Genomic DNA, 14,563 nt, shown 5'->3' on the forward strand with positions numbered 1-14,563 from the left:
TATAAAAAAGAAGGAGGGGGGAAAAAAAGGTTTATTATACTTGTAAGTATGTAGTGCTAGTTAATACTGCAATAGCTACCTGCCAAAAAACACCAAACAACTGATCTTCAGCCACACCTGACAAGTCACAAGCAAAATAAACCTTGATCCTCTACATTTTAAATTATGTACCTGAATATATTGAATCTGCTGCCCAGACTCAGTTTCTTACACAAATGTGTATGAACACAACACTGCTCATAAGTACTTACTAAAAGCAAAGTCAACAAACAGCAAGTTTAAGTTTTCTTGTACAAATAATGACTTATCTGGCATTACACTGACTTGCCTCAAGCTTTTTCTCGAGTTATTTGCAAACATAAAAGCCAATGGTTATCTTTGAAGTTCCCCACAATTCAGTAAGTGCAAAAAATAAAGATGGTCCCACTTGACCACACACAGCCACTTCCTTCCTGTCTCATCTCTCTGGTGCAAAATTTCTGGCAATTCTCATAGTCTCATCCCCAGATGATGGCCATATTTTTGACTTTCTGCCAGTTTTGCTACTTTGATTTTTTTTTTTAATAAAAAATTCTTCCAAAACAGCTCAACCTAATCAATATGCAGTACATTAAGCAATGTACCATCAAAATATGGTTTAAAACCAAGTAAACCATAACATGCAAGCTATTCGTTATCAAGCTTTACTGTTAATGTCACACCTAGACAGAAAATGTTCAAATGAAGCTCAGTAGAAAGGGAACACAAAAACTACTTTAAATGATAGGTAATTATTAAATCTGAAGAGTCAACCAACTACCAATTACAAGACAAATTGAAATCCTTGTGCTCAGAATATTTTCAACAGCAAAAGAAAAGTATTAAAAGAAAGGAACCTAAACTGTGCTCTGCAGAGCATTCCCATTTGTGACAACACTGGTATTTTGGCAAATACACCCAGCTACCTTCTCATGTCCTCAGTTTTCCCCTTCAATTTGCTCATGAATACACAGCTGGCTAATGTTTCACACTGTACATGAAGACTGTTGCTAATATCAGACTTAAAAAACACATTTACAATAAAAATACCCAGAGAAACTACAATACAATAGTAATGTATTCCAGGAAGGAATTCCTGAAGAGCACCAGTCCTCAAGTACAGTGGGCTGTTGCTCTGACTGATGACTCTTCACCTTGATTAAAGGTTATGGATTTGCCAACAGAAAAGCTTGGCTTCAGTCCACTTTGTATTTGCATGCTTTACTGATGGAAATACTTAATCTCTGTTGTTAGCAAGCCTCTAAAATGCTTTGTAAGGGTGTGGGCCTTTTCGTACCTCCCCAATGTACAGGAGAAAAGGGGAAACAGAGAGAAACACTATCAGGCACAGTTTATCAGACAAATATAACAATACAAAATTAAACAAACAGTATTTCGTGACATCTTTATATTAACTAATGCTTTACATTCAAGTGCAATGATAAAAAATAGAGTTAATTAAAGCTAAAAGAGAATTTAATAAGAGTTAAAAAGTAAAACTTTCTTAGGGGATTGACTCAAAAAACAGCCAAAATATTTTAGATTTCTGACAGTGTTATTACATCAATACATAGCAATCAGTGAACCAGCAAATACCCACCTGGTCACCTTCCTAAGGACATTGCTGAAGAATTTAATTCTGCAAATTTTGCATCACATGGCAGCATAAAAATGTTAAAATCCAGCCTGACTTTCCAGGGAAAGACTTCTCTACCCCACTGACTAGTACTGAAAGTAGATAGGCTGGGGATTTTTCACCCCAAAAGCATGTTTTCAATTTCTGCAATAGAATGATTACTAAAATTTACATATTTAGTCAATTATGATATTGTAATAGTTTGAATTAATCTCACTGAAAGCACTGCTTTAATTCCAGAGCTTAGTCTGTACAGCCTCTTTTTAACAAAAAGTGGAAAAGGGCTCATTTATAGTGTAACTATAGGCTGAAGGAACCAGCTTTAAATTTGAACTGATTAAGTGGTATTCACTTTCATTTAAATGTTGACATTATCTTCAATTTTCCTTTAAAGGCATGCAACAAAAAATTGTGCAATCTACAGACAGACACTTTCTGAACTGTTTAAAGATGTAATGATGAGATAGACAGTACCCAGGTAGACTTTTAGCTGACAATATGAACAGTAGATATCAAGATGTCCTAGGGTAAAGATTATGGAAGAAAACAAAGTATATTATGGAAAATCCATTATTTCCTTTCTCAAAGATTTTTAAGAATGGGCTAGACCTTCATGTCAAACACACAGTTAAATTCAGTTTATGACAGAAAAAGAAACTTCAGGGTTTTTTTCAGATCTGGAACAAGCTTTTTTAAAAGGTACTAAGCTACAGCAAGTCAAAATTCAACACATTGTTTAGTCCTTCATAATTTCTGAAGAACCACCATAGGACTTGCAATCTTTAGTCTAATTCTGCACTATTGCCTGAATTCACATTAAAAAAAAAAGCCGCAACAAGAACATGACATAAGTTTTGTATTAATTCACATCTCAAAAAAGAATAGGAAAAATAAAGATAACTGCTGAAGCTGTGTTTGTTGTAGTGAAGTCTTAATTCTCTCTACTGCTAAAAAAATCCTTTCTAAAATGGCCAGAATTACCAACTATATTGTCCAATGGAATTTTTCTAGAAAGCCACTTTGTGTTTTGGGTGCAGTTAATATGTTTTTTGAAACTAAAAAGAATTAGGAAGGGGAAAAAAAATACCTATGCAAGATGTATGTCAATCTAACCAAGGTCTTCACTACCATCAACCATGATTTCTGCAAACGTCAGTTGTCCTGAAAAATTAATCAGTAGTATTCAGTCATTTCATGGTAGCATGGTAGAAAAGCCTTTGTATTCTTCCATCAAAAATTCTATCCAGCAGGACCATCTCCTTGGAACACTTTTGCTTAGTGTTGTTTCCCCAGCAGGAATCCCTGATGCTCAACAACAAATAAATTTTCATCTGTTATGGCAAAGCTAAATTTACAGTCTTGCAGGGACCCCAAGTTAAATATCAGGTTAGAGCTTCTAAGGCATGACCTGCTACTTTCAATAACTAAATATTGACTGTACAAATAATTCTGAGAGCACACTACTTCACTGCTGTTATTCCACCATCATTCTGCATTACCAGCATATACATATATATATATATATGTATATATATACATACACATATATATGTATGCTGTTATACAGAGGGAGAGCATGCACCCATGTATGCATGCAATGACAAAGTATTGAACTGTAGGGGAAAACCCCCCATGTCCTCAAGACCTGCCTTGCAGTGCCCTGAGTTCAAGTGACACATAAGATGGCATCAGGCATAACAAACTGCAGAACTAAAGCATCATGTGACAAAGGGAACGCTATACTTCATGAACCAGACAATAATAATCACTCTTGTGCATGGATAGATTATAGTGGCTGGACCAAGTGCCCTAATGCCAACCCTATGCACGCCATACTACTGCTTGTACAAAATGGCAAAATAAGGTCTTTGAAGTGTCAGCTGCTCAGGATTCAGTAATATTTGCAAAACAGATACCACAAGATACCTATTAGAAAATACCAATTTTCTAATAGATATGTATTATCTAAGGATAGCTCTCAGAAAGGAGTTAGAGATGAGTGACTGTGTGATCAGTTAAAGTATGTCAAAGATATGTTGCAAAAACATATGTAAAGCATGAGATTTGGTTGAGGTCTATCAGACTTATATTACACAAGACTACAGTAAAGAAAGTTTGATATGCCTGTAACAAATTTGTAATGACACCAGGTATCAGAGGCACCTTAGAAAGCAAACTCAACACGTTACATATCCAGCTACAGACAAGCTCTGAAAAACTGCAGTGATGTCTCAACAACTAAGCCAAGCTGAGTCATTTTAATAGGAGTCAGTGGGAAACTCCATCAGTTCAAGAATCTGATAATTGGTTAATATCAGTTTGCAAATACACCCCAGAAACAGAACAGGCTATTTTGCTTGCAAGTACTATGTTTTCTAGTTTTCAGCTGTAGCACTGAGTTAAAGTAACCCAACAACCTTAAAAGCACACTTAGTCAGAAAGAACTTACAATATTCTAGGAAAATAATTTCAGGAAGACAAACCCTGTGCAGTTAAGATACTTGTGAAAAGAAAGTAATATATTTTAAAGGCTGAAAAATACTAAATGTGAGAAAACTGAGGAGGACTGAGATTCTACATCATGTATTTAGATAATGAATAGTAGTTCATCCTGTGGCAAAACACACGAAGTTATCTCCCACACTAAGTCTACATAAACTGTAAAGAAATACTTGGAAAATTATAGGCCATCACACATAGAAGACATTGATTCGATCATGCATCCTTCCCTCAGAGCAAGATTTTTGTTTGCTTCTTTAAACAGATTAGAAGAGAAAAGTAGGAAGTGAAGATGCAAAGCAAAACATGCTGGAAACTGCATTTGTACTTTTCAGCTTCAAGTACTTTCAGGTAGTTGGACCTTCACAAAAGGATGGGAACAATTTTCTCAACAAGCTTTTTAGCTCCAGCAGTCTACCAGCTCCAGTTGCTCATTTAAGAGAGGAGTTAAGGATCCAAATGAAAGCTGATACAAGTTTCATTTAATGATTGCTTTTCAAAGGTCTTGATTGTAACTGAAATGAAAAGGAATTAGAAGCTTCTTAAAATAATTTTAAAAATAATTTAAAAATCCTGATAGTCAGAAGCATTTTGAACCACTGCAATCCTGTAACTTCCAGAGTCATGTTCCAAAATTTACACCTTATAAACAAGCCAAAAGTAACACAACAGTTTTAAAGGCAACAAAATGCTCCAAAATATATTTTAAAAGGAAAAACACAGCTTTTCTGCAGGTTACAGATCAAATTTTGATTTTACCATAGGAAGGAATCTAAGTCAAATATTTGTTCGCCTACTCCATGAGTAGATGTCATGCTGTTTTTGACAAGTCTCTAAATGTATGGCAATATAAATCAGAGGTAGAAGGGAATGAGCACAAATCTTTACTCAACACTGTAATCAAAGAGTTTATAAGACACTTCAACACACAAAAACCTTTAAATCTGAGTTATACAGCAGTACAAGCTTGGAAGTGAGACGCATTTGCTTATGATTTCCCATCACTTAACTTTGAAGTTAAGTGCTACTGTGGAGTTAGGATATGGTGAGAATCTTCAATCAAAAAACTAAAATTTCAAAATTCTACTTTGAAATAAAGTACACATTTTTAAACAGCAATTGCAAATAATAAGCGAATCTAGTACCAAAGGAGCACCCATTGGATTTTCTAAGATCCACTTGGTTTCTGGTTTTCTGGTTTCTAGGTGCCACTAGGTTTCTGGTTTTGCTTTATTTTCAATTCTCTCAAGTTGCACACTTGAAAAAAACTCATCTAAACCCCAGAAGAACAACAGCATTCAACCCTGCCAATGTTGCAGCCTCTACAAGCACAAACCAATTTATCAGAATACCCATTTCCTCAGGTTGAAATCATAAAAGGTGTTACAACTTCTCTACAATGTAAAGTCCTCCCCCATCTTCTCCAATCACTTGATCAATGGAATACATGGCCCCACTGTGAAATTTATGTTTTCATGAAAATTAAAAGGAAGGGCAGACCTGAAATTTCTCTTTTGGAATATTCCTCCGAGCTCCTTTTGCTAGAACAAGGGCTTCTTCCACTCTGTGGCTAGCTAGAAGATCCTGAATCTGTTTTTCCAAAGGTAGCGGCACCAAGATATAAACACCCTTGTTGGTAGCAACAATCACCTTTCCTAGACAAAACAAGCAGATATATTTAATTTACAGACTCTACAGAAAAAAATCAATTTCAGAAATAAACCTTAACATACACAATTTAAAATACAAGAACCCAAACAGTGCTGAAGTCCCAAATGTTACCTTTGCTGCTACCACATTTACTTGATAGTACAGTTTACCTATGAATTCCACCTCAGAAACATGGAGATAATGGTAAATTTATTTAGTTACAGCAGATTTTGTTCCACTCAAAGTAAGAGAAATTGCCTAGAATCACTTATGAAGAACTAAGCTGGTAAGGCCACTGAAATTATTGTCCAGACTCCAGAGAGTAGGCACTTTTACCAATGCCATACATCAAATCTAGCAAATAATATACAGTTCACAGTGCTAGAGTTTGTAGCTTTTCTGGAAAAAAAAAAAAGTAGCAGCATAGTAGATTCCACATTTAAGAGTTCTCAATTGAAGAACAGATCAACTGAAATTTTGCATTTTTTTTAAACTATTCTATGTGAAAGATCTGATTTTAAACCTCTTACACAGATATTTTAAAAGTTACTTTTCTTTTGTATTCTTGTCCAATATGCAAGAATTTTGTCAGAATTGTCAATAGACAAATACCTGTAGTTCACAATTGCTGAGCTGTAGCACTTAATAAACATTGCTCCTTTGAAAGAAATAATCAAGTTACAAGAAAAAGTTCTAACTCCATAGACTCCTACCCAACAATTAACTTGACGATTACAGCACATTTAAAAAGCATACATTTTGTTAGAAGTGTGGATTTTGAATTACTGAAGTCTGCAAAGAATGTAACCAGGAAAGTATTTGCAACAGAAGTTTCAACAGTTAACATACTTGTTAGATACTTTGTTTAAAAAACAAACCCAAGTGACTGCAGTGGTTGTTCCAGAATTACTGATGCGACAAAGTGTCCTTCTTAGTACCTTCAAAGTCCTGTAGAATGTGACCTTCTTTAAAAGGCAGGGTTTGCTTTTGCTGCTGGTCCAGCATGCTGTGCACGGTAATGAACTCATCATCCAGAGCAACCACGTAAGGAAAGCACAAAGCTGCCCCAATCACATTCTCTGACCAGTGCACTGGGGCGCGCTGTGAAATCCCATCTACAGTAGCAAACATGCCTACAAAAAGGGAAAAACAAAGCCTGAGGATCATGCTAGTTGAAGACTTTTGTTCTCCCAGCACAAAGCAGGGGTACCAAGGTACAGTGATGGAAAGTCTTAGAGCAGGTGCAGTATCAGGCAGCATGATGACAACACATCACACCTCCCTGGACCTGACAGACATGCTGGTTAATTCAGTTCAGTTTTTTCTTATTTTTTTTCACTCTCCTTCAGGACAGGAACAGACAATGCCAAAAACTGTGAAGAGATGAATACTGAAACAAGCTAGCAAGAACTATTCAAGTTTAGTAAGTTCAAAAGTTTTCTTAAAGGAATTTTACCATGTAGTTTGAATTCATTTCAGAACAGTAACATTTACTGAGACTCAACTTTCAAACAATCTTACCTTAGTAGGAGCTGCAGACCTGAACCACTTGGCTTATCTGGCAGTGCAGATGTGTTTGTTCTTATAGTGTCCAATGTCTAAAGAACATTTTAGTGGACACAATTGTTTACTTATACTTTTTCACTTTTGCTACAGCCAACATTTTCAGAGAACAAGGGCCCAGCTCCTTGGGGTGAGTCACTTCCTGTGAAGCATCTGTGTTTTCTATCATTTGAAAAAATGGAGAGGCTATGTATAAAGCAGCACAGAGTAAAGACTTTCTATTATCCCAGTGGTAACTCCTATGCTGTCTTCAGAATAACCAGATTAAAGCTTCAGTTAATTTGAAGCATGGGTTTTTGTCATTACCTTTCCTCATGTCTATTCTCTCCTCCATTCTCCTCCTATCTTAATATTTTAAATTGCTTTTGGACCACATGCAATTGGTTCTATTCATGCTACTTGATATTTCCCAGTTCTGAAGAGAATTTTCAGTCACAATTAATTTCCAGAGAGAAGAGAAATTCAAAATTAATTTAAGAGAAATTTCAGTCACAATTTTCAGGCCTACTTCCAAAAGATTTACCAGCACAGTGTAAACTTCTGTTCTAAATATGAATTCATACTGCTTAAACCAAGTACTCTCATGCCATTAAAAAGGCATGCCCATGAAAATTGATCTTTGGCAGCAGTGAGCCACTTGACAGCTGGCAGAATAAGCCTGAGCTCTAAAGAACAGAAGAGATTAAAAGATTATGTTATTCAATTTACAAAATCTCTTCCAAACAGAGGATAATGAGGAAAGGCGAGCTGGGTACCTTCTTGGAATGAAAAAAAAAAAAAAAAAAAAAAAAAAAAAAAAAAGGAAAACAGAGAAAACAAAACAGCGGGTTGTAGACTTTTACAGAACTAAAGTGTAGAGACCAAGCTTTTGGATCCCTTACAGCAGCTTTCAAATGATCAGCCCTTTCCCCTTGACTAAGGGCTCTTTTTCACTACAATGATCAGCTTTTCAACCAGAGCACCTTACAGAAAATACTTTCTGGGTCCTAATATATAAATCCTAATTCACTCTATAGATCTTGATATTCTTATGACTCAGAAGTAAAATTTTATGTCAGGAAAAATGTACTGTCCAGTTTTAAAGGTTTTCAGTTGTTATTCCATGATATAATCCCACTTCAAAACATGGGAGAAAACCTGTACTTAATACATAATAACCAGTAGTAAACTTAGGGCTTATTGTATTTGAAAGACTAATTCTTAGGCTTTCTACTTCTGTGATGTTCCAACACAAATAATTAGAAATCCTTCTCTTTTATTTAATGAAAAAGCTATTTTTAAGGTAATTTTAAAAATCTTTTAAGGAAGTGAAAAGATATGCACTCAAGTCAATGTCTCTCTATATTCTGCCTTCAATAGCTAGGCCCTCTGTGGCAGAATGATGCATTATCTGTCTTCATCGAGCTATCAGCTAAGGATAACAATAGACATAACTACAAGAAACCACAGCCTTTTTATAGTACAGGAATGCATCCGATGAAACATGAGATGAGGCCAGCAATCAATTCCATATTAACAATTACACAGGCCACCCAAGGATTAAAAGAGCTACCAGAAACAAAGCTACACAGTTTTCAGCACCAAGAGATACAGAAATATTTTGTATCATCTGCAAACTTGTGAAGGTGTGCCCTTCCCTACCAGCCATGTTGCTAAAATGATGTTAGCTTTGACCCAGCATTGGCCCCCTGGGGTACAAGACTAGTGACTGGCTTCCAGCTTCACTCAGCTCTGCTGTCCACAAATCTTGCAGCCAAGCTTTCAATCTACCTCAACCATTTCCCAGTTCATTCTTCACCCATTTGTCTACAAAGGATGTCATGGCAGAGTGTTAAAGCCTTGCTGAACTTCACAGGATCACGCCTCTCCCCTCGTTTGCCAAGCTGGTGTCTAATCAGGCAATTTCTCCTTTTTAAATCCACATGGATTACTTCAAATCACGTTCTTGCCCTTTGTATATTTGGAAACAGCTTCCAGGATTTTCTTAGATCACCTTCCTGAGGATCAGGGTATGGCTGCCTAAACTTCCCTGTAGCTTTCTCTGGATCACCTAAGGCAGGAGTGAAAACATTTGTTTTCTTTCAGCCCTGAGGAACATCCTCTGATCATCATGACCTTTCAAAGATAATAAATTGGCCTCACAATGGCATTGACCATCACCCTCAAGCATTCATGAGAACATCCCATCAGATCTCATGGATTTGTCTGTCCAGTTTATTTAAATATTCCACAACGTAATCCTTCTCTTCTGAGGGCAGGTTTTTGTTGCTCCAGATTTTCCCACTGTTCCTAAGGGCTGATGATTTCTGAAAGGTCATACCAGTAGACTGATGTAAAGAAAGCATTAAGCCTTTTCCATGCACTTTGGCATCAGGTCCTCTGCCCCATTTAACAGTAGGCTTCCATTAGCCTTCCTGCGCTGCTGATAAACTTGTAAAAGCTCTTTTTGTTGCCCTTCATGATGTTCAGCAGAGTCAATGCCAGATGGATATTGGCCTCTGCCCTGGTCTTGGATACAGTTAATTTTCTTCTTAGCAGCTGGTGTTTTGGATTCAGTATGAGAACAGTGTTGATTACACACTGATATTCAACCCAGAGCACACCCCTTCAGTATCTCCTCAGTCACCACCAATGCACTCCAGAAAACTCCTGGCCTGTTTGTCTCTTGCTGTGCTGCCCCTTTAGCAGGTGCTGGAGTGGTTCAAATGTACCCTAAAAACCAGGGCCTGCAAATGTATATTTCTTCCTGTTCCCTGAAGAAGATCTTACCTACATCTTTTCCCTGATTAAGTGGTCTGTTCCAGGCACTCACCACAATGAGTTTCGCTCAACCAAGCTAGTTTGCTCTCTAACCCAAGTCCACAAACTCTCATCTGCCTCCTTTGTTTCAAGGCACTCCATCACATCTTCCTACTGCTCCTTTGTAAAGGCTAACCCCCAACTCACCTGTTAAAACACAGCTGTGCTGATTTCCTAGAAAAAGTGACAGAGCTTCCACTACCATGATGTTTTATTAAGACTTCTTTCCCTGCATATGCCTGAAGCAGAATTCCTTCAGCTCTGTTTGTGCTTATGAAGTCTCTTATCACACCATCTTGCACTGATTTGTTTGCCAACACAGCCTACCACCACCACCATGTCTAATCTAAATCCAACTCACTATGTTGCTCAGCCAAGTTGGCAAAAACACTTTTGCCTTACTTGATCTGGTGGATCCCATCCTCTTCCTTAAACAGGGATCCATAGTCCTAAAAGGCAAAACCCACCACCACAGCCTGTACAATCAGCTGGTGATCTGCAGAATCCAGGCACTCCTCCTCAAGACGTTCTTCCTTACCAGAAGGATTGATGAGAAAACCCCCATCTCCAATACGAGGGAGTCTCCCACTACTATTATTTGCTAATTCCTCCTGGTGCTATTGCATTGTACAGGCTCAGATGATTTGTTGGACAGCACTTCCTGCTTTTCTTCAGTTACTGTAAGCACTGAGCATATTATAAAGATGTAGATCAGCAAGCAGAGAAGGAGCATTCTTCCAGTTATGAGAAGTCACAAGTTTCCAGTGTTGGCCATCACAGAACAACAGAGACTCAGCCTGTCCTTCCCCTTTGCACAGCTGGAGATTGAAGGCTCATGCCTGGATGCTGGATAAGATTCCATTTCCTTTTTGCCATCTCTGGTGCCATGTACTCTGCAGACCTCCTGCTGCAACTCGTTTACTTAGCAACAGAAATCCTCAACCAAGCACACATCTCCCATGGGCAAGAACAACATTTTTACTTAGTCCAGTCTCAGCAAGAGGCAGGAGGCATTTTGTTCAGCTCAGGGTGTGAGGAGCTGCACCCTCCTTTCAGAGCTCAGCCTAAGTCAACACGTCAGACCTTTCAGAGTCATTGCTCCATCTGGTGCTGGGAAGCATATCCTGTGCCAAATATTATTAAGAAATATCTGATGTAATTTTAAACACTTAAAGCCACTGTAGAGCAGGAAATCTGATTAAAAAGCATGCAACTAGAGCTTCACAAACTCAAAAAACTGAATTTTGGTAAGCAGTTTCATACATATCAGAAATAATTTATTTTCAATTGTAAATTAACTAATTACTGGACAGAATGAAGAAGCACCAATAAATGAAGTTCCTCCTCCTTTTGAAAGAATGAGCTAAATACTAACTGAAAGTAAAGATAACAAAGTACCAAATGGCTGAGGATCTGCTATGAACAATTCTAACAGTCAGTTTAAAATCTAGTGTTCAGATAAAGGTTACATACACAATAAACTCAGAAATTATAATTTTGAGCACTTGCTTTTTGCCAATCTAAATTCCAGTCTTAACTCAAAGGAAAATTAATATAAATAAGTGTCACTTCAAACACTCTAAAGCCAAATACATTAATGCAGAATAACTCCATCACTGTAAAAGAGGCTGAACTTAACATAGATGTTCTACCAAGTGCCAAACCAGCATGTCCTGATCAATGAGATATACAAAAGCAAATCAAAATTAGAACTGAAGATTTACATCAAGCCTTTTCAAGTCCATGCATTCCACAACAGAGGCCCACCTGAGATACCAAGATGCACAACACTTATCTGTTATAAAGGTGCCCAAATATCTTCCTAAGTTCAAAGAGGCAAATATTAAAGACACTAAGAATTCCACCAAGCAAGATTGATAATACTTAGTCAAAACATCAGTGAGGAAGGAATAGAGAACAGGAGCTAAAAAAAAGATCAATTAAACAAGGAAAAACTATACGGTTGATAGCAAATACTCTAAGTGGTCTCTGAGGCAGTACAAGAAAGACTTTGCCTGTATCATGAGGAAAAGGGTGTTTTATAGCATGTTTTCAGCAGCAGAAGTGCACTTGCTTAAGATCTCCCACACCTGACATTCTAACCCCAGGACATTCTACTTACACAAGGATATGAGACTTCATAAGTAACCTTCTTTTCATGTATCTCTCTTACAGTACACCAGACAAAAGCAAAAGTCAGACTAAAAAACATTCTGATTCCTAACTAAATATAATTATGCTTTTGAAATTATATTCTTAAAGAAAAAAAAAAAAAGAAATTGCTTGAATGGAATCTGATTTGACCTGTCTAAAAAAAAATTAAAATTAAAGTAAGAATGGAATTTTCTCAGAAAATCAGCTAATTCACAAATTTTAACTTCCTTAGCACTACTAAAAGAGCTAATGTCCAAAAATACATGTCCATATTCAAAACAACTAAGGAGTTTAGTAGGAATTGGGCAGCCAAAATTATTTAGAAAAGCACTGCATAAAAAAAACAAAACAAAAAAATAAGTTCATCTTGGAACATCTTTAACTCACATAAACTCAAATGCTACTGAGAGTCTACTACTTTAGAGAAAAGCTTCTCTAAAGTTGATGCATGTCTTGCATTCTGGTCACGAAGCAAAACTTCAATATAAGCAACAGATTCTCTTTGGTATTTACCAATACCATAGAAAATTTACCAATTTACAAAATATTGCATGCTTGATTTTCTTTGGAATTTATATTAAAAAGCCAAAACACAAATCAAGAACCTAAATAGCTGTGAACTTTGTGCCATGCTATTCCTAAAGTTTCTCCTGAAAGGAGAGTCATATGGCAAACAGCATAAAAACATTCTGCCTGTGGTCTCTCAACTCTGGGATACTGCAGCTTTTCCAAAAAAAAGCTCAAGATTACTGACCTCACAGCACATTGTCAATTTAGACAGATTACAGTAGTCCTTACAGTCATCTCTTAGACAAGAGCATGATTTCACATGATCTGTCTTTGGTTTTGCAATACTTAAACTATCATTTTCTGTAATACAATGCTGAAAAATACTACTAAAAATATTAAGCATATGGGAGCATAAAAACCCAGTAGTATCTGGTAACACCCAGAGTTAGGAGAGCATTTACTATTATAGGAGTTAGGATGCAACTTACTCATACTAAAATCTCTTACTTAAACTGTAGTACAAGGCACCTTCTTGTGAATCTGTTAAAACCTATAAAATGGATTTCATACAAGTTCCTCCAAACAGCAACTGAGGAAAAAATTAATTCACCTACACTAATTGAACAATTTTGCAGCAACATGGGGCTCCACAAACCCAGTCCCCCTAATCACTACAGACTGTCTATCAATCTCTGAAATTTCACTTGGTATATCCAAGTGAAGGGTAAGGGCTACAAGATACAATGAAATGAAGGTTTAATTAAAATAAAACACATGATTAGAATAAAAACAATCATAAAATCTTGTGCATTAAGAAAACAGTGTGGGTTTTTTTATAGGTATAACAGTATTATAGAGTTATAATAGTACTAAGTATCAAAAATTTACCATCTGCCTTTTTATCTCAGCGTTCGAACATAGACCTGTGAAGGAAAGCATCATTATTATGCATAAAACTGAATTAGCGAAGCTTTGCTTCAAAAATTCAGAGAAATAAAGAGGAGTTTAAAAAACTGCAAACAATTAAAATCCTTAGTCTCACCTAGGCCTCCGGGGCCAGCCAAGAGAAACTCTTGTCTGCCTATTCTTTTCACAATTGGCCGTTTCTCATCACTGCAATAAGGAAATAGGTCCTGGGAGACGCCAGTATTATAATTCAAAATTATATACTGTGTAGTAAGGGCAAGGCATAAGTAGTAACCATCTACAGCCACAGCACAGGGTTGTTCTGGAGTAAACACTTCTTTCACTATCTGGACTCTGTCTTCAAACACCATGAACATTTGAATGGTCCGACGCTTGACTGAGATAATGCAAACTTCAACGCAGAAGGGATCCCCACTCACAGGGTTCTCATTCAGTGTGAATGTCACAGCTCCTTTGATCCTAGCACCAGTGGGGACAGGTTCCAAGTTGATCATGTTCACCAGTGTTATCGTGTTGTCACAAAGCACAAGCAGTCTGGTGAGGGCAGAGGCTGCTTTCAACTCACTCACAGGCTTCTTCAAACCCAGGTATTTATGTAGTTGCTTGGTAGCAGCAAAAGTTATTTTTCCGGCTGTTGATACCTTTTCATCCAACAGAAAGTGATAAATAAAGCAGTCATTGGTTCCAATATAGAGGTTCTTCCCACAACACTCAATGCACTCGATGTTGATGTAATTTTTGTCTCCCATTAACATCTCCCGCTCAACAGCAGAAACGAGCTTGAAAGCTTTAACGCTCATTGTGTCT

At 37.0% G+C, this 14,563-nt stretch overlaps 1 protein-coding gene across 1 annotated transcript in view; it reads right to left on the minus strand.

Annotated features, from left to right (window-relative positions):
• The window catches only part of TGFBRAP1 (transforming growth factor beta receptor associated protein 1), a 34,196-nt gene extending 19,633 nt beyond the window's left edge, over positions 1-14,563 (minus strand). Inside the window, exons 1-3 of the mRNA XM_062487925.1 lie at positions 13,872-14,563; positions 6,742-6,936; positions 5,654-5,808 (exon numbers count right to left, since the gene is read on the minus strand). Coding sequence (XP_062343909.1) covers positions 5,654-5,808; positions 6,742-6,936; positions 13,872-14,556 — 1,035 coding nt within the window. The 5' untranslated portion in view covers positions 14,557-14,563. The remainder of the gene's footprint in view (positions 1-5,653; positions 5,809-6,741; positions 6,937-13,871) is intronic.

The sequence above is a fragment of the Cinclus cinclus genome, chromosome 2 (genome assembly GCF_963662255.1).
Source record: "Cinclus cinclus chromosome 2, bCinCin1.1, whole genome shotgun sequence".
NCBI classification, from domain to species: Eukaryota; Metazoa; Chordata; class Aves; order Passeriformes; family Cinclidae; genus Cinclus; species Cinclus cinclus.